The sequence below is a fragment of the Polypterus senegalus genome, chromosome 3, assembly GCF_016835505.1.
Source record: "Polypterus senegalus isolate Bchr_013 chromosome 3, ASM1683550v1, whole genome shotgun sequence".
Classification (NCBI taxonomy): Eukaryota; Metazoa; Chordata; class Cladistia; order Polypteriformes; family Polypteridae; genus Polypterus; species Polypterus senegalus.
This window is the reverse complement of record NC_053156.1, coordinates 276,769,772-276,790,654: the sequence shown is the minus strand read 5'-3', so window position 1 is coordinate 276,790,654 and position 20,883 is coordinate 276,769,772. Positions and strand designations below refer to the sequence as shown.

Genomic DNA, 20,883 nt, shown 5'->3' with positions numbered 1-20,883 from the left:
CACTGATGAACCAAAACATTATGACCATTCCTTTTTGAAGTAAATAACATTGAAAATCTCATAAGATAGGCACATGTCAAAGTGAACAATATACTGTATTACACAATAAGCTAACATTTGAGTAATCAGTGTGATGAATGCAGAAGAGATAGGCCGGTGTAAAGGCCTCATTGACTTTTAGAAGCATGGAATCATTATGGCCAGGCGACTTGGTCAGAGTATTTCTGAAAAGTCAAGACTGATGGTCAGCTATGGTGAGAGCCAACTGACAGTTGCCCAAGGAGAGGGAAACCACTAACTGAACTGTCAGGACTCATTGATACACAAGGTTAACAAAGATAATCCGATCTGGTAGACCCTACAAATTCACTACTTTGGCACTCTTTGCAGATAATTTTAATGATGGTTACAGGAGTAATGTGTAATAACACATAATACATCAAATCCTGCTGTGCATGGGACTGCAGGGGCGTAGCCCAATCAGAATGCCCATCATCAAATGCATCAACAAAGGGCATGTAACCATCAGAATTTAATGTTGGCTCTGCAGAAGAATGTTGCCTGGTCTGATGTTGCATAATGTGGACTGCTAGGTAAGTGTGCACATCGTTTACCTGAGGAAGAGATGGCACCACTATGTGCTGTGGGAATAAGACAACCCACTTAAAGGAAGTGTGATGCTTTAGGCAATATTCTTCTAGGAAACCCTGGGTCCAGGCATTCATGTGGACATAAATTTGATGTGCCAGGCGTGTCACCTACCTAAACATCATTCTAGACTAGGTGCACTTTTTTTTCCCCTCCTTCTTATGGTATTCAGCTTTGAGCAGGATAATGTGTTCTGCCACATTGCAGAAATTGTTCGGGAATGCTAAGGTTTTGCCCTGGCTTTCAGATTTCCCAGATCTCATTGGCTGAGCATCTCGGGGACGTTTTGGAACAATAAGTACAATCTGGGGCGGCTCTACCTCGCAATTCGGAGGAGTTAGAACATCTGCTACAAACTTCCTGGTGTCAGATACCACAAAACATCTTTGGAGCTCTTGTAGCGTCCATGCCTTGAAAGGTAGGAGCTGTTTTGGTGATGCATGAAAAACAACAGTATATTAGGCAGGTGATCATATTTTAGCTCATGAGTATATTTCCAGGTGTTATTTTCTGTGTATTCAGAAAGAAAGTTCCATCCTATAGTCATAAGTGGAAGTGAGCATGGTGCTCACTTGAGAAAAGAGAGTTTACGAAAAAAAAAAATACCCAGGACTGCTGTGGAATATTATAAGAACTGTTTGAATGGGTGACCTACAGTAATTTCTCTCCAGTTGTTATTTTTTGCATGATTAAAAACAGGTGGACTGGTCACAGGTGAAAATACTAGTGGTTCACTAATAAAATGAAATACCTTTACATTTCATCTATGATTTATGGAACCACCTTGACTACCTATTTTCCACCACTAGTCTGCTATCTGAATACACTCTGTTGCAGTTGTGTTGCTTTGAATTTTGGAAAGAAGCCTCTTGTCAAATCTGCCCTTCTCTCACTTCAAGCTGTAAACTGAGCTGTAGCCCCCCTTTCCCTCCCCTTCCAAAGCTGGGTGTTCCCTGCTCACTTATAATGCAAACTGAAGTTCACACAGCTTCTCACTACAGTAGATTGCAGCTGACAAAATGCAGTGGATGTACTTTCAACTTTTATTCTTTTTACTCTCTGTAGGACATTCTGGATGTCTCTCAGAAGAAGAAAAGAATGGAGTTCTTTTCCTACACAACAAGTTACGAGGTGCAGTCAGCCCCAGAGCTACCAACATGCTGGCTATGGTAAGACCACTGTGGGAAAGGGGTCTGGAAGAATATGAGGAGGTTTGGGTTTTGGTAAATCGCAGCATCACATTTATACTTCTGGTGATCTTGTCTTTCATAATTATGTGATTGTGATAATATAACTGATTTAACTGTGCTTTCTTGACTAAGGACTGTTTTTATACTTGTGTGGCAGTAGAAACAGGAAAAAACTAGACAGACTAATAATTGGGAACCTGGTTCTGTTCATGTGACATTTTTTATAAATCATTAAATCATGCCCACAGATTCTTACATGACAAAATGGCATAGCATTTGCTTAGATGGATCAGGCAAATACTCCGACAGATGCTCATGGGTAATTTCCAGTGATGAAAGGAATGTATCTTTTTTGTTTTAGGTTAATTGCAGGTAAAAACAACTGATACGTTTAAGCATTATTATGATGAAGAATACTGTAGGTCATAGGAAACCATTACATTATACTGAATCTTTACACTTACGGTAAGATTATGAGGTTTGGCAGTACAGAAATGCAACGAATATCATGCTTTCAAACCAGCAACCTACTCTAACAGAAAATGTACAGAATATAGTGAGAAACAAATTGGGCTCCTAGTAAGGCTAATGAGCACAAAAGGTGTACAGAATTGGGACAAGGTAATTTTGGTGTTAATAAAGTTAATTGATCCACTGGCACATCCCCATTATGCATAAATGTTTTTGAAGTCTGTCAGATTCATATGCAGTACACTGTGAGATTTTACAGGAGCAGTCAATAAGAAACTGGTGCAATATACTGAGAACTTAAACAATCAGACTTACGTTTTTTCTATAAGAATGTATGACATGTGATCAGATCCCATCAGTAAAATGCAAACTTTTGAAATGATAACATCAGGCAGAAAACTTCAAATCAGCCTCACAGGGTTACTAATGGAATAATGCAGTCTTGCAGAGATAGACATATGTACAGCCGGAGATAAACATGAATGAATTTTGCTTTAAAGTGGTTGGGAACCATTAAATGGCTCACTGAGTGTCACATTTCTAAACCAATGAAATGTCTCATGAAGGTGATGCTCAAAGCAGGAGTGGGGATTTTGAACTGCATAGATCAGAGGTGCTCTCATTAACCTGGTCCAACAGACAGTGAGCTTATGATTATATTAAACTGTCTACAGCTGAAAAGCCTTCTAAAAAGACCCCTATCTATATATATAAAATTCTTTTTGCGTTTGAAACAGAAATTACGTACGACCACGCAAAACGGAAATTGCGTATGACCACAGAACATATTATAATACAGAAACTAATCACTTCGTTAATGGACGCCATTTTTATATCGTCTTTACAAATTGTTATTATTTTTGTGAGAGTTATTTTACTAATATTGAAAAGAAGTAAACACAAACATGCCAATCTATCCCATAGAAGTGCGCCCCGCGTCGCCCTCTCCCAGCCCTCCTCTCTGGACTCCAGTGCTGAGCCTTCCGCCGCCAGGCGTGTTCTGACAGAGAAGTTTTATTTATTCGTCCACATGACTGTCGCGGAAACTGACACATTATAACTTTTTTTGAATTGGCAGTACTTGATAGTAGAAGAGATGAGGAAAAAAGCTTTGTGTCTTTTCTACTTTTTAATTGGTCTGAGCTGTTAACAATGTGAAGTCGACACCGCCTTCCGCGGCGAGGGTTCGTGAGAACAAAGTGGACGCTGGGAGGTGCAGAATGTCGGGCTGCTCCATCGGGTTGAGAGCTGCGCAGTTTCGGACGCCGTCTTGCACTGTTTGTGACACTCCGAGTCCCCCTCGGCTCCTGGGAGGCTGTAAATCTTTGTGAATGAGTGTGATTGGTGCAATCAAAGCAAAACTCTCTTTGTAAATTGCGCTGCATGACTACTTACTGTCCCTTAAGGTGAGTTCAGGTCACTAAAACCCCACAACATTCAAGGTTGCTTTTGTGATGAATTCTTTTAGGACGATGGAGTGTTTACATCTAAGAAGATGTACTGACCTCTTCATGTTAAGTTTTGGACTTGGGAATTGTTTGGACTTTCTGCCTGTTCAGCACGGAAGGGCAGGGTCCACATTTCTCAGAATAATTTTTCTCTTAAATCACAGGCATGTAGTGCAAGGTTGTCGGGCAGAATTTTGTAGGATCGCCTTTCACAAGGGATCTGCTACCGAGAGGTGATCCAAATACATTTAAGCTGCTGTTAGTGCTACTTACCTGTTGTGTTATAGCGCCTTTAAAATGTACTTTACCCGAAAGCACTCCAGTACTGCTCAATGTATCTTCTTACATGTTAATGTTTTACTGTTTAATAATTTATATACTACATTTTATTTTTTTCTCTTGCACTCAGTGAACGAAGCCACTGGGTAATCAGCTAGTTAAATATATAAATATGTTTGATGAGCACATTGCAGGTGTTAAATAAACATAACCTATTACAAGAGAAAAACCTTTTTACATCAGATTACTGTATATACATTGGCATTCAAAAACATTAAGGTGATCTAGACTGTCTGATACTGCATGCTGCTCACGTGATTCACACCAGAACAAGTGGATGGAAAGTCAAATAAAAGGAGAGAGTGTAGTAAAAATGGTAAGTGTTTGCTGTATACCCATTAACAACAACACTCTACAGCAGATAGACCTCGCCTTTTCCCTTTCCATAGTGAATATACAATACAATTTATTTTTGTATAACCCAAAATCAAACATGGGCTTTAACAGGCCCTGCCTCTTGACAGATCCCCAGCCTTGACTCTCTAAGAAGACAAAGAAAAACTCCCAAAAAAACCCTTGTAGGGAAAAAATGGAAGAAACCTTGGGAAAGGCAGTTCAAAAAGCGACCCCTTTCCAGGTTGGTTGGGTGTCAAAAAGAAGGGGGTCAATACAATACACAGAGCAGAACAAATCCTCAATACAGTATAAAAATAAACAATTTACAAGTATGGAGCTGAATTTAACAGTAGATGATATCACATGATATGATTTGGATTTGTTTAGAGTCCTGGAGACCTCAGCCATCAAGCTGCCTCCCCCATTTGGCCATTCCACAGCTGAAACAGTCCTGGACCAGCCAATCCGATGAAAGGTCCCCTCTACCCCATGATTCCTGCGATCCTCCATCAGGAATGACTTTACCTTAGGCAGGCAAAACAACTTGGCAGGTGGGCCGTGGTACCAAATGCCACAGTTGAGTACCGAGAAGAGAAACAGAATAGGTAAGGGTTAGTAATAAATTATAACTATCATGTTACTTATGTTTTAGTGCTAATAACTAACAACAGAGATGCAGTCCCTACAGCTAATCAGCAGCTCTAGTCAGGATATGCTAAACTGAAGTAGTGAGTCTTCAGCTGGAATTTAAAAGCTGAGACTGAAGGGGCATCTCTTATAGTAGCAGGTAGACCATTCCACAGCTTAGGGGCCCTGTAACTAAAAGCTCGACCTCCCACTGTTATTTTATTAATTCTTGGAATCATAAGCAGACTGACATCTTGAGATCTTAATGTGTGCTCTGGTTTGTAAGTCATAAGTTTAGAATATGGGTGTGATTTAAAAACAATGGTGAATCTCCAGGGCAAAGGTACCTCAGTAAACCCGTTGACTGAATAAAGGACATAGAATGAACAACAAATACAGTTGTAAGCTTTTTCTAGCAGTGTGTCCCCATGCGTTTATTCTTCTGGCCCATTGAGACCTGATATGACTGAGTTTCTGGGAAGTCCCAATCAAAATGACACATTTTTATTGGCTAACTAAAAAGATTAGAATATGCAAGCTTTCAAGGCAACTCAGGCCTCGTAAATCTTGCCTGAAGAAGGGGCCTGTGTTGCCTCGAAAGCTTGCATATGGGAAGTCTCAGTAATCATGAGGCCTTGCAGGATCAGGCCCTGGACAAACTGCATACTGATTCCTAAAAGTAACATGCAGAGTGTAAAGTCCTAACAGGAGCAGATGGCTAGTATGGAGGAATACTTAGGACAAAATTAAATAAACATATTGTGAAATGTGGCAATGAATAAATAACAAAATGGTATATGAGCAGGGAGGCACGGTGGCGCAGTGGTAGCGCTGCTGCCTCGCAGTTAGGAGACCCGGGTTTGCTTCCCGGGTCCTCCCTGCGTGGAGTTTGCTTGTTCTCCCCGTGTCTGCGTGGGTTTCCTCCGGGCGCTCCGGTTTCCTCCCACGATCCAAAGACATGCAGGTTAGGTGGATTGGCGATTCTAAATTGGCCCTAGTGTGTGCTTGGTGTGTGGGTGTGTTTGTGTGTGTCCTGCGGTGGGTTGGCACCCTGCCCAGGATTGGTTCCTGCCTTGTGCCCTGTGTTGGCTATGGATTGGCTCCAGCAGACCGCCGTGACCCTATATTCGGATTCAGCGGGTTAGAGAATGGATGGATGGATATATGAGCATTAATAATTAAATGTAGCACAAAATATTTTATTTTGTTTTTTTTTTTCTTATCTATAATTTAGTCATTTTTTTTGTGAGACACCCCTAGTATTGATTGGTGAATGTTTGCTGGGTTTGCTGCTCACCTTGTTTGACATTTTGTTTCCCCTGAAAATGCACTAATTTAGCCAAACCTTTTTTCTCCCAGCACCCGTTTTGGGTGCTGATGTCACTATCTGATCTGTGTTACCTGCCTGATTTGTGTTAAGCATGCACAGAACTTTCACACTTGCGTACTGTAAGAGTATTCCATCCCACACTTTATGGCACTGCCCATTCCTACCTGATCAATAGTCCAGCTGGATTTAAACCCTACATGCATTAAAAAAAAATCAGTATTTTCATTTGAGGGGTACATTAGCTAGCTAACTGTAATGAGACTATTATGAAAATAAATTGTTGTTCTGGATAGATTAACTGTACATTGTGTCTTCACTGCCAAATTAAGCACTTTATGCTCCTTGCTATGTAATCTATGTATGTGGCTGTGTGGGAGTCAAAGTGATAGGAGTTCAGGACTCATAGTATTGTGGAGATGGAGTATAATTTTATTTTAGTGAGAAGTGGTGGTGCAGCAGTTAGCACACTTGCCTAACAGCGTAGGTCACATTTTTGGCCACATTAATGACTTAATTCAGGAACACTTACATTTTTGCTGAGTTCACTGAAGTTACACAACAAGTTCACATTTTTACCGAACTCAAAGCAAGTTCAGTGGGATTTGCTCATCACTAGACACCATGTGTGACATGAAATATGCCTTGAAATGAAAAAGTTTCATTTTCACTTGTCAAAGTTGTGAGGGCTTCCTCTTCCAAAGGATGCAGCATGCTCAGCAGATGCTGGACTTAAAAAAGTGTCACTTCATTCCACTCCAGATTACCTTCTTAAGGCATATGATATTGGAACAAGGAGTGGAAGTCAATCCAGAGTAAAGCACTGCTATTTGAGAACACCCCAGTCCCTCAGACCTTAAGATTCTCTTGAGATTCCAGGGTCTTGTGGACTGGTTTCATCAGTTCATACTAGGCTTGGCTGACATTGCTGCACCTTTGAATCATCTGAGGAAGAAAGACACTCTGCGAGAATGGTCCACTAGATGTTGGGATGCAGTTGACCAGCTCAAGTCAGTCCTATAATCTCCATCTATTCTGTCTTAACCCAGATTATCAGCTCACCATATAGGTACAGACCAATGCCAGCAACATGCTGCTTGGTGCTTTCCTTACCCAAAGGAAAAATGGGGAATCGTTACAGCATGCTGCCTCAAAGAGCTGGGTTCTCTGTGAAGAGTTTACAGGTATGGTGGGCTCAGCCGCAATCTTATCCCTTTTTATTCCATTCTGTTGTGTGTTGTAAAACGCGCAGTGTCAGACATACAACCCCATCTTCTGTTTGCAAGGTCCAAAACACCCATCTCATTATGTTGGTCACTGCATTAAATGCATTGTACTTCTGGTTGACCATTTATTGGATATCAGCTATCATGCACACACAGCCGCACCTCTATAACTAAAGACAAAATCCAGTCTTTTTGAGTCGCAGGGTATGTCATACTACATGACAGACTGCTATGGGGCCACACTCACTAAGGTTATGTAAATAATTTCTACAATTGGTAATCACTGGAAAAGTAATGTAATCTGGAATGGCCTTAAAATAAAACAATCATATTAAAAAAGAGAATTTTGAGTTTATGTGCTTTGAAATAAAAATATAACAGGCTCCTGATTCAGGGTAGCATTTGTCATTAAGTAATACTGGAGAATTGGTCAAAAAACGGAATACTTTTGCAAAGTATGATTGTTAGGCCAGCAAGATTGGACTGCAGAAAATAAAATGCAGATTATAAGAACCTGAAGGCAGTAAACTGTTAACTACCTGGAACTATGATGCCATATACAGTACTGTATGAGCTGTAACAACGGACTCAAGTTGGACTTTCCATGCCTGATTAGGGTTATGTGAGGTGCACTGCTGAGGGAAGCTTTAGCTTCTTGGGTAGATCAAGCTCAATGCTGGGATTCACACAATGGAAAGGATGTCCTGCATAATGGTGACAAATAAACCACATCAACAACACAAATCACTACACCAATAATACATTTATACTTGGCTTGTTTTAAATAGTCTTTCTATTATACAAATCCACAGACAGGCTCTGTCAGGAGACCCAAGATAAAAGCTTACAGAGATAACCAGTCGACTGAGATGCTCTGGATGTTGGCTTTTCCAGGAATTGTAGGAGTGTGTAGATGTTTGGAAGCAGATGGTTACAGACAGCCTCAATTTAAAAGTCCCACAATGGAGCAGGTCAGCAGCTTTGGTGCTCCAGTGTCTCCAGGGTCCAGTGATTAAGGGGTCACAACCTGCTAAGATGTGGTAACACTTTTTGTAATTTAGAATAATATTCTTTGGATAACAGTAAACCAATTAGTATCTGACTTGGAGTTTTTGCCCTTCTCTAGAAGTTTTTGTTAAAAAAGGGGGGGTTTCCAGCCTTTCTCACAGCACAGCCAAAAAAATTATTTGTCATACTGCACAAGAATGAAAACAAAGGAAAGCAATGTCTAACAAAGAAGAGAGTACTGTAACAGAGTAATAACCAGAAATCAAAATATACAGCGCCTTCAGAAAGTACTCAGACCCCTTCAATTTTTTGACATTTTGCTCTGCTGCAGCCTTGTGCTAAGATAATATAAATTCATTTTTTGCCTTATCAGCTAACACCTGATGACAAAGTGAAAACAGAACTTTATAAACTTTTCCATATTCATTAAAAATATAAAAAAAAACGGAAATCTGACACAAGTATTCACCCTTAACTTCACTGAAGCAAAGCCTGCAGCAACTACACCCTGGAGTCTGATACAATAAGCTTGGCACACCTGGATTTGGGGATTTTTCTGCCATCCTCTTTGCAGATCCTCTCCCGTTCTGCCAGGATGGATGGACGCTGTTGATGAAAGGGTGTTTTACAGTCTCTAATAAGATTTTCAATTGGGTTGGCTGTGCTGCTCAAGAACATTCAGATTTGCCGTTAAGCCACTCATGTGTTGTCTTTACTTTGTACTTAGGGTCATTGGCCCATTGGAAGGTGAATCTTCATCCCAATCTGAGGTCCAGGCTCTGGAGCTGGATTTCATTAAGGATATATTGGTATTTAGCTCCATTTCAGCTTTCCCTCAACCCTGTCTAGTCTCCCAATCCCTGCCACTGAAAAACAAACCCTCAGCAAGATAATGCTGAATGGTATTACACAGGTAGTGAATAGTGCCTGTATTCCTCCGGGCATGACACTAAGCTTGGTTTCATCAGACCAGAGAATCTTGCTTAAAAGTCTGAGAGTCATTTAGGCATATTTTTCTAAAAGTGGGCTTCTGTAATTTTTTTTTTCTTTTCTTTTCTGAGGAGAGGATGCTATATGGCCACTCTGTCATAAAGCCTAAATCGGTGGAGTTTTGCAGTGGTGGCTATTCTTCTGGAAGTTTCCACCTTCATACAGATTCCTTTCTCTAGAACTTAGCCAGAGTGACCTGAGGATTTTGGTCACATCTCTTAACAAAGCTTTTCTCCCTTGATTGCTAAGGTTGGCTGGGTGGCCAGCTCTAGAAAGTGTTGTGGTTATTCTCAGCATCTTCCATTTAAGAAGTATGTAGGCCACTGTGCTGTTGCAGAACATTCAATGCTGCAGGAATTTTTTGCAGCCTTTCTCAGATCTGTACCCCAACGCCATCCTATCTAAGCTCTGCGGGCAATTTCTTTGACCGATTGTACTTCCAGCTGACCATTCATTGGTTGTCAACTCTCATGCAAACACAGCCCACCCCTATGGTTAAAGACAAAATCAAGCCTGAAGAATTCTGGAGGTCACTGTGCTCTTGCAAACCTTTAGTTCTGCAGGAATTGTTTGCAGCCTTTCCCAGATCTGAGCCTCAACATGATCCTATGTCTAAGTTCTGCAGGCAATTCCTTCAACCGAATGCACTTCTGGCTGACCATTGATTGGTTGTCACCTAATGGCTTGGTTTTTATTCAACTGTGTACCGTCTGTAGGCAGGTGTGTGCCTTTCCTACTCATGTACAATCGAGTTGTTCATATGTGGACTCCAAACAAGGTGAAACGAGGATCAATACAATGTGATGCATTTGAGCCATATTTCAATTGTCATAGCAAAGGGTCTGAACAATTGTGTCAAAGGAATATTTCAGTTTTGTATTCTTAATAAATATGCAAAAATTTCTAAAAGTTTGTATTTGCTTTGTTATTCTGGGGTATTAAAAATGAATTTAAATAATTTTAGCAGAAAAGCTGCAACATAACAAAACATGAAAAAAGTGAATCTGTCTGAATGTACTGAATATGAGCAGGTATTTATTAACACAAAGCTTAAAATACACAGACCAGAGTGACACACTGAAAGTCATTAATCTTTACTGCCATCTGCTGACATGCAATAACATCCACATTCTACGGTACAACTTGCAAAATGCTGAAACTGGAGACAACTGCCATTACAGCTGATTTACAGGGCACTAGGATGTGGTAAATTGAGCACCCATTGATATAAATTGTTTTTTGTTCTTTTGTTTTTTCTCCTGAAGCATAATGTGCCAGAAGTGCAAGTTTGCTACATAGGTGGCTTGAGATAAAATAACCACTGCTGTACTTCCTTCTTAGAGCTGGAATGCCACCTTGGAGGATATTGCAACTGAGTATGCAAAGAAATGCATCTGGGAACATAGTGAGGAGTCTAAATATTTAGGAGAGAACCTATATATGACAAGTGGGAGTCTTAATGTGACTCGAGCGGTAAAGAGTTGGTTTGATGAGTACGTGGACTATAACTTTGAAAAAATGGAATGCACGCCTAACAAAATGTGTGGACACTATACTCAGGTGAGCTGGTAAAAATAACAAATGGCTTATCTTTTTGTATTTGACAAGAAAAAGTATAATGTGATTAGAATGCCTTGAGGACAAAATGGGGTTCTGTTGCTTTTATAGTGTATCCATTAAGTGTTCAAGCTTGGTTTGTGGATTTCAGTTTTCATTAACTAAAATAGAATCGCCTCTCCTTGTGCCCTTAGGTGTGGTAGACAAATGACGGAACCTACTGTTACCTAGCTGACTTTTGTCTTTGACATGTTCCAGGTGGTCTGGGCTGAGAGCTCGCAGGTTGGGTGTGGGGCTTTCTTCTGTGAGTCTGTTGCTGGCATGAACAAGCCAAAGCTCTCCATACTGGTCTGCAACTATTACCCACAGTAAGTAATAACCTCACAGTGGCCCCTTCTTTTTCAGGTTTTTCATATTTTTGATACAGACTGTAATTTGACTGCATGGCTTCTGTTAAGTGCCCATTCCACCTTCTTCTTTGATAGGTGCATATCATTAGCATTCAATCAATGTGATCTCTGAATTTTTTCAGGGGCAACTATATAGGAGAATCTCCATACATCCCTGGCTCTTCCTGTTCTGCCTGTCCGGCAGGCCAAACTTGTCAGGATGCACTGTGTGGTGAGTGGAAGCTGATGCTTGGTTTGGTCAGAAAAGAGACCAGAAGTAAACTGCAATCCTGTTTGCATTTAAGGTTGTGGGTGGGCTCAGTTTTTTTTTTAAACTGGATTAACTTGTCAGGGTTAATGGGAGGGTACCCGAGTTGTAAAAATGAAATGTAATGCAGTTTGTCAGCAAGTCTTATTTTAGAGGTTGCTCAAAGCCAAGAAGATGTCAGAATGGCAGCTGCTAAAATGTGAGCACAGCTGATATAATGTGCTGAGCTTCTTCCTAGATGGGTAGTATCTGTTGTTTTCAATCCCTTATCCAGTTCCATGTTCACCAAAGGGCACAAAGCATGAACTCTCACAGGATAGTGTACCTGTCCATCATAATGCTCTTACAGTACATGCACGATTTCTCACACATTCAAGTCTGTGTATTTGACAGTGCATCGACTGAATTATGTGAGGAAGCCCATCCAAATATGAGAATACACTAAGTGAAATACATGAATGTAACAAATTTGATAAATCAAAGGAGGCAATTCAGTCCATCAAGCCCATTTTTTAGTTAATAGCTAAGCTGTCCCAATATTTAATCCAGATCCTTCTTAACGGTTGTCAAGGTTTCTGCTTCAACTACATATCTCAATAGTTTTTTTCAGATTTCAACTACTTTCTGAGTAAAGAAGTGCTTCCTGGCTTAAATCCTAGACACACCTCACCCCTTAATTTCCACTGGTGTCTTAGAGTATGATTTACTGTTAAGCTGATAGAATTTTGCTGGATCTATTTTACCAATTTCTTTTAGAATTTTGAATAACTTAATTAGGTCCCCACACAGTCTCCTCCACTTGAGACTAAGCAGATTTAATTCTCTGAATTTGTCACATTTCCTTTAGTCCTTTAATGCACCTGGTTGCTGGTCTTCCTTGTGCCATGTTGACCAGAACTGCACTCAGTATTCCACATGTGCTTTATGTGTAGTCTATGAGCATAATGTTCCTTAGTTTATATTAAACAGTTTTTATGATATAGCCTAACATTTTATTTGCCTTTTCAAAAGCTTCTGAGAATTGCTTAGATGATGAAAATGTTTTGATAACATAAACACCTAAATCATTTTCAGAAGCTGTTTCCAGTGGGACAGTGTCTTCCATCTTGTATTTATAACTGTTGTTCCTTTGTCCATGTGAAGCACTTGTATGTGTTAAACTGCATTTTCCAAGTGTTTTCCCAGTTCTGAAGCTTGTCTGGAACTTTTTGGATTGTTTTTGCTGCCCCCTCACCATCTGCCATTCCTCCAATTTTAGTATTATTTGCTAACAGTACTGAAGTCAAAGTCATGAATGTAAATCAGAAAAAGTAACAGTGTAAGGACAGTCCCCTGAGGGACTCCACTGATGACCTCACTCCACATGGAGTTTTCTCTTGTACTCTTTGTCTTCCACTGGTTAACTGGCTTCAGATCTAGTTTTGTAGGTTAATTCTGATACTTATAGCTTCTAGTTTCCTAATTGACCTTTGGTGTGGGACTGTATCAAAGGCATTTTGAAAGTCAAAGTAGCAGATGCTTTTGTCAACTATTACAGGTGCCGTTCAAAACATCTAAAAGCCTGGTTTAGCAAGGTCTTCCTTTCATAAACTCACGCTGGCTGTTATTTCCTATATTATTTTCAAATAGGTACTTTCCTAGTTTATTTCTTATTATAGTTTCCATAATTTGGATTATACTTTGGTCTACATTGAATTTAGATGTCCAAACATGCCATGGAAAAACTGATTACAACACATAACAAGTACTTTTCTTCTTCTCCACAGTGATTCCGGGTGTTTCTGAACCAACTACATCATTCCAAACCTTTATGAGTACCACTCAGTACCCTGAAGTGTACCAAGATTCAACCAGCACAGGAAGCACCACGGAGCCCCTTGAATATTATGAGGAGCCCACAGTTTCAACAGACTCAAGCAGCACCTCTCAGTACTTTGAGAGCATCACTGAACTGCCTGAGGAGCCCACAGACTCAAAGAACACAGTCAGTCCCATTACAGTGTCCATGGAGCCCACATACACAAGTACGGACACCAACATGCCATCGTTCGATCAAATGTTCACTAATGTGAACAACAACCTCACCAATCTAGATAAGGAACAGCTGACAGTCCAAAAAGATTGCGCAGCTATGAGTGTTCCATGTTGTTTAGTGATACTCATCCAACTTTTTGTCCTAATGATGCATTAAATGTGAACCCCTATCGCCTGCCAATGAACTCCTTTGGGTGTGGCAGAGAACAGAGAAGACAGCTATCCTCCTTGTGACATATGTGACTTTCAAACTGTGGAATGAGGATGAATGGATTGTTAAGAGCCAGTCCAAAGCTGGCAGAGGAACTAATGTTTTAGACGAAGAGTCAGTAGCTCACTGACTGACTAACTAGTATGTAAATGTCTCCAGAATCTGGCTTACTAAGAAGTTGTGAAATCCTGGTGGAAATCATTTGGCCATCACAGCGGCTTGCTTAGCCTTAAATGGCCCTCACAGAGTGCCTGCATCTTTGTAAAACATAGAGTATTTATCAGTGATCTAAATTTTTGTATAGTGGTATTTGTCACAATGGGACACAAGTAAATATAATGTTAAAATGTAATAAAAAAATCAGATAATCTCATTCAGTCAATGCTCCATTTTTACTATGAATCTTAAGATATAACAGATACCAACAGATAGGTGAGGGTTAATATGGCGGCACAGCGAGTAGTACTGCTGTTTCACTACACTTACGAGTTTAGCTAGATTGCAAGACTAAGTTCCTTCTGTAAGGATTTTGAAAATTCTCCTCATGGTTTGAGTAACTAATCCTGGAAGTCTGGTTTCCTTCATTCATCCAAAGACATATTGATAGGTAAACTGACAGCATTAAACTGGCCTGGTGTAAGTTAGATTTTGTGCACTGTCCTGCTAATGTTGCTACTATAATAGACTTTGCTTCCGTGGAAAAGTAATTCATAAAATGGATGAATGAATATCAGAAAAAGTTTTATTTAGTAAACAAAATATTTCAATTGGATGGCACTGTTGGTAGAGCTGGCACCTCATAAATTCAACTTCTTGGGTTTGAATCTTGGCCCTGCTTGTTATTTGCATTGAATTTTCATATTCACCTTATATCTGTGTATGTTCATCCCCAGGTATTCCAGATGCCTTCCATACACAACCTAGAGTGGTGCTTTTTAGGTTTATTGGCAATTCCTAATTGTCCCTGTGTTGGTGGGTCCTGTGAATTGGATTATGCAGCAGGATTGAGAATTTTAGGTTAAACGTGTCAAACATCATGAAATTACTAGGACTTGAGTGTTTTACAAATGTCATTTTCTTTAGAAGACATTCTTTTGTAAAATTGTGTGTATTCAACCTGCAATGGGTTGGCACCCCATCAGAGATTGTTCTTGCCTTGCGCATGTTGTTTACTGGGATAAGTTGCAGCTGCCTTGCAACCCTGCTTTGGATAAGTGGGTTTAGAGGATGGATTAATGGATGCTTCAAACATTATTAACTCAAAAGTGGAATCTGTCACCCTCTTCAGGCAAGATGTTTAGGGTTTTTTTTGTGTGTGTGCCAATTCCTGTACTTCAAGCTATTATGTGAATCAAACATTGCAGGCATTTAATGTAAGCTTATAAAATGTGTTGTTTTTTTTTTTTACAGTGAGAATGACATTAATATTCTTTTATTTAAATATTTCTGTTTTCTTTTGTAGTGTCATTATTTTAACATTTACTTTAGGCTTATGTCAGTCAGTCAGTCATTGTCCAACCCGCTATATCCTAACACAGGGTCACAGGGGTCTGCTGGAGCCAATCCCAGCCAACACAGGGCGCAAGGCAGGAATAAACCTCGGGCAGGGTGCCAGCCCACGACAGGGCAAACACACAAAGTACACACTAGGGACAAATCAAGATCACCAATGCACCTAGCCTGCATGTCTTTGGACTGTGGGAGGAGACTGGAGCACCCGGAGGAAATCCACGCAGACACTGGGAGAACATGCAAACTCCACGCAGAGAGGACCCGGGAAGCAAACTGGGGTCTCCTTACTGCGAGGCAGCAACGCTACCACTGTGAAACCGTGCTGCCCGCTTTAGGCTTATGAGTAGTGATAATTGCAGAACATTTGTCTTAGCTGTAGGCAGTGCTACTACTGAATGCTAGCATCAACTGCAATGTTTTATTCCAACCAACTACATACTTGAATTTCAATCCTTGCTGTTAATTCAAGCCTTCATTTAATCAGACACATCACTTGAGCATGGTGTCTGGTTAATGCAACTGCCGGGATCTAATTCATTTTGTTGATATTTCCCAGAAAAGTAAATTATAGGCTGGCAGGAATTTTAAACACAGCAGAATAACAAAAAATGTATGTGCTCTATTTAAATATCATGTTCTGTTAACCAAAAGAATTGGTTTCTAAATAAGGAAATGGTTGGAATATAAACCTACAGCCACTCTAAAATTGAAGTTTCTCATACCTTATCTGTCAAGTCATTGCATCAATTAGGATGAAAAATAGGAATATACCTGTACAATGTTTCCATTGATGAAATTTAGTTTTTCCTTCTACGTAGAGAGACCTGTCTGAACAAAAACCCTGAAACTTGCGAGTTTGACCAGTGACTGTGCGGCTTAATAAACACGAATCATTAACATATGAAAACAATGTGGGATGATAAACAATAGAAAAACATATTTAGGGAAATGTTAGTGAGGTAATTAAGCATTAGATAGTGCTTTTACATTAGGCGCATTTTCCATACAAGTCACTGACTGAATGTTTTTTTTATTCTAATCAAACCCACATATGTTATCTCCATGTAGTCAGATTTCCTCACACATGACACTGGCATTATAGGCTTCAACTTGCAATTGAAGTTCAATCCCACAGCAATTGAAATAAATTCATAACCCAGGAGATTGGGTTTACAGTCTCAGCCCATTTGAAGGTACTCTTGATGTCAATTAGGATTTTCCTTAGATATGTTGATTTTTTTTCTCATAAACTCAAAGTGACTGGCAGTCTATGTTAATTCTGCTGCAAGGATAAACTGGTTTGAGCAGGTTTTGGAAGTTGATAAATCTGATAGGGTGACATTTTCCAAAAATTGGCATTTAGAAGGTTGGAGAACTCTAATTAACCACTTGAGAGCAAAGAGTAAGCTGTTTGCCTTAAAAAAGATGACAAAAAGGTTCATGTGACACAAACAAACAATCAATGTAACAAATTTTGCCACAACATTTTGTGCTGCTGCTGGTGCTTCACTAGGAAGCAGTGATCTGGGTTATGCTGCCGTTTGACCTTAAAATATAAATTCAAAGTTTTTAGAAAATACTTTTAATTCAATTCATTCTTGTACAGCACTCTTTTTTGAGTACAGATTCAGAGGCCTTACTTCTTTTAAAACTGTAACACCGTAACAGTACACTCACCTAAAGGATTATTAGGACCACCATACTAATACGGTGTTTGACCCCCTTTCGCCTTCAGAACTGCCTTAATTCTACGTGGCATTGATTCAACAAGGTGCTGAAAGCATTCTTTAGAAATGTTGGCCCATATTGATAGGATAGCATCTTGCAGGTGATGGAGATTTGTGGGGTGCACATCCAGGGCACGAAGCTCCCGTTCCACCACATCCCAAAGATGCTCTATTGGGTTGAGATCTGGTGACTGTGGGGGCCATTTTAGTACAGTGAACTCATTGTCATGTTCAAGAAACCAATTTGAAATGATTCGAGCTTTGTGACATGGTGCATTATCCTGCTGGAAGTAGCCATCAAAGGATGGGTACATGGTGGTCATGAAGGGATGTACATAGTCAGAAACAATGCTCAGGTTGCCCATGGCATTTAAACGATGCCCAATTGGCACTTAGGGGCCTAAAGTGTGCCAAGAAAACATCCCCCACACCATTACACCACCACCACCACCAGCCTGCACAGTGGTAACAAGGCATGATGGATCCATGTTCTCATTCTGTTTACGCCAAATTCTGACTCTGCCATTTGAATGTCTCAACAGAAATCGAGACTCATCAGACCAGGCAACATTTTTCCAGTCTTCAACTGTCCAATTTTGGTGAGCTTGTGCAAATTGTAGCCTCTTTTTCCTATTTGTAGTGGAGATGAGTGGTACCTGGTGGGGTCTTCTGCTGTTGTAGCCCATCCGCCTCAAGGTTGTGCGTGTTGTGGCTTCACAAATGCTTTGCTGCATACCTCGGTTGTAACGAGTGGTTATTTCAGTCAAAGTTGCTCTTCTATCAGCTTGAATCAGTCGGCCCATTCTCCTCTGACCTGTAGCATCAACAAGGCATTTTCGCCCACAGGACTGCCGCATACTGGATGTTTTTCCCTTTTCACACCATTCTTAGTAAACCCTAGAAATGGTTGTGCGTGAAAATCCCTGTAACTGAGCAGATTGTGAAATACTCAGACCGGCCCGTCTGGCACCAACAACCATGCCACGCTCAAAATTGCTTAAATCACCTTTCTTTCCCATTCTGACATTCAGTTTGGAGTTCAGGAGATTGTCTTGACCAGGACCACACCCCTAAATGCATTGAAGCAACTGCCATGTGATTGGTTGATTAGATAATTGCATTAATGAGAAATTGAACAGATGTTCCTAATAATCCTTCAGGTGAGTGTATATCACTAAACTATACAACATTGACACTCACAAGCCTTATTGAGCTAAAAAAAGAGAACAGAAATTAATTATAAGGATTAGTATAAAAACTCATGGCAAAATAAAGTTTCATTAACATTATAATAAAGTCAACATAATTCTCTGTCAAAATAAAATGCTGGGTCCTCCACTGTCAGTCACATAACACAAAGTGACAGTTCTGATGACCTATAGGCCAGCTGACCATCTAATTGGCATTCCATAAAGTCATATGTATTTCACAAAATGCTGCTCATAAAAAGGAATGGGTGTATTCTAAAAATGAAAAATTGTAAAAAAAAAAATGTTTGCATTAAAGTGAATTAGTAATCCTCCCATTAACAATAGAATTATCACATGCAGCAGAGATAAAACAATTCTGGGATGCTGGCCTTAGATGCAGAGTTTCAACGATAAGCCACTTCCAGAAAAAAAAAAACAAAAAACATTAAAATAGGGAAAAGAATATAGAAATTGGATTGAAGATAACTGAAAAGGCAAATCATGGTAAGCATCCTGGAGATGTCTTTTCCCTAATGCAGATGACACTGGTATTTGACATGTATTTAAAGAAGAAGTCACCTGAGGACCAGTAAGGCATTTGTTTTTAAACTACAGAATATGATGTACATATGCAGTTGTGCATCTGGGTTTTTCTTATTTTTCTTTTCTGTCCCGAGACAGTAATAGACATCTTTGTATGAAATTTTCATTTTCTTGGCAGTCTTTCAAATGGAATAAACTTCATTCTTAAAGAGAACAATAGACTGATGTGCTTCTTCAGAATGCAGTTTCATTTTGGCCATTTTCCAACACAGAAAAGAACTTAAGGAATGCCAGTGCCTTGTACCACAAGTCAATAGATTAACAGGTTTCAGCATTGCTATTACACAGAGGTTTCTATAATAATCAGTTATTATCAAGGGTAAGCTAAGGGTGTTGACCATTAGGACACTGAAGGAATGGCTGCTGAAACGTTATTAGGTGAACAAGAACATAATAAAATTGACAAATGAGTGAAGACCATTCAGTCCAATACCATCTGTTTGGTTAATAGCTAAGCTATCCTAATAACTCACCCAGATTTTTCTTAAAGGTTGTCAAGGTTTCTGCTTCAACTCCACGTCTCACTAGTTTGTTCCAGTGTCCCAAAACTCTTTGTGTAAAGAAGTGCTCCCTGGCTTCAATTTTAACAGCACTTTCCATTCATTTCCACTAATGTCCTCAAGTAAACAATTAATAAATTATAAATCCACCATTTCATACAGTAATAATCATTAGCAACATTAATAACATCTTGGTAATAACATCTTGGCAGGTAGTGTAGTTTTTCCAAAATGCAGTTCTGCCCTTCTCTTCTCCATGATTAACTTCTGCACTTTTGGGCTGTGGGATGGGGTGCGTGTTTTTATATTGTACTGATGCGGTCGTGTTTATATTTGATTTACCGTAATGTATTGTATTTCCATATTTCCATCCATCCATTATCCAACCCGCTATATCATTACACAGGGTCACGGGGGTTTCTGCTGGAGCCAATACCAGCCAACACAGGGCGCAAGGCAGGAACAAATCCCGGGCAGGGCGCCAGCCCACCGCAGAGTAAGGATAAAGATGTGTTTCTCAGCCATACACTAATGCCCAGCTTGAGTACAACAGTAATGGCCAAAAGCTTACAGCACTCGGGGTTCCCAGGTAGTCTCCATTTCCATAGTTACTTAATAAAAAAAATTGATAACAAAAATGCATAATGTTACAGGTCTCTTTAATAAGTGACGCTACCGCAGAGCCACAAGTCATACATGGCGTTTCTAACTTAAATGCATTACATTCCTTATTGTATTGTTCATCGTTTCCATTTCAGGTCTTTTCCAAGCTCCTCCTACTGGATAGCAGCGCTTCTTTTTAGTACTTGGACACATTTTCTACTCAAACTCATTCGATTTTTTAAAAAGCTTTGTGATGATGTAAAATGGCGACAATAAAAAATTTAGATGGTACAAAACCCTCAGAGACGCAAATCTTGTGCTCAGGCTGAGTGTCGCCCCGCCCCGAACAGGTCGAGGTGTGGCAAGAGAAGAAGAAGAAGAAGAAGAAGAAGGAGGAGGAGGAGGCTCACCTGACGTGGCCCCTCTCCACAGGCATAATCGCGCAGCTGGTGTGTGGCGCGCAAGGAGCAGGAGGGATGTCGGCACGTAGTGTGCGAAAAGGTAAGAGAAAATTGTGGAAAAAAATGTTTGGTTTTTAATCGGACAGCGCGGGCCACATTGCGCACGATTGACTTACTATTAAATAGTGGCCGGCTATGGTTATTTAACTCGGTTTCTTCAGGTTAGAAAGTATATATCCCACACTTGGAAACCCCGGGTTCTGTTTGTGGGCGTCGCT

The 20,883-nt window shown here is 40.1% G+C and overlaps 2 protein-coding genes across 2 annotated transcripts in view; both read left to right on the top strand.

Moving 5' to 3' along the window:
• The first annotated feature begins 928 nt into the window (after nt 1-928).
• LOC120526196 (peptidase inhibitor 16-like) lies at nt 929-14,442 on the top strand. The gene is made up of 6 exons (XM_039749233.1): nt 929-1,066; nt 1,714-1,817; nt 10,952-11,170; nt 11,426-11,535; nt 11,700-11,788; nt 13,591-14,442. The coding sequence occupies exons 2-6, from the start codon at nt 1,806-1,808 to the stop codon at nt 14,013-14,015; spliced, it is 855 nt and encodes a 284-aa protein (XP_039605167.1). The 5' UTR covers nt 929-1,066; nt 1,714-1,805; the 3' UTR covers nt 14,016-14,442.
• A 5,941-nt stretch (nt 14,443-20,383) lies between these two features.
• The window catches only part of LOC120526193 (6-phosphofructo-2-kinase/fructose-2,6-bisphosphatase 2-like), a 47,541-nt gene continuing 47,041 nt past the window's right edge, over nt 20,384-20,883 (top strand). The window contains exon 1 of the mRNA XM_039749226.1: nt 20,384-20,705. Coding sequence (XP_039605160.1) covers nt 20,681-20,705 — 25 coding nt within the window. The 5' untranslated portion in view covers nt 20,384-20,680. The remainder of the gene's footprint in view (nt 20,706-20,883) is intronic.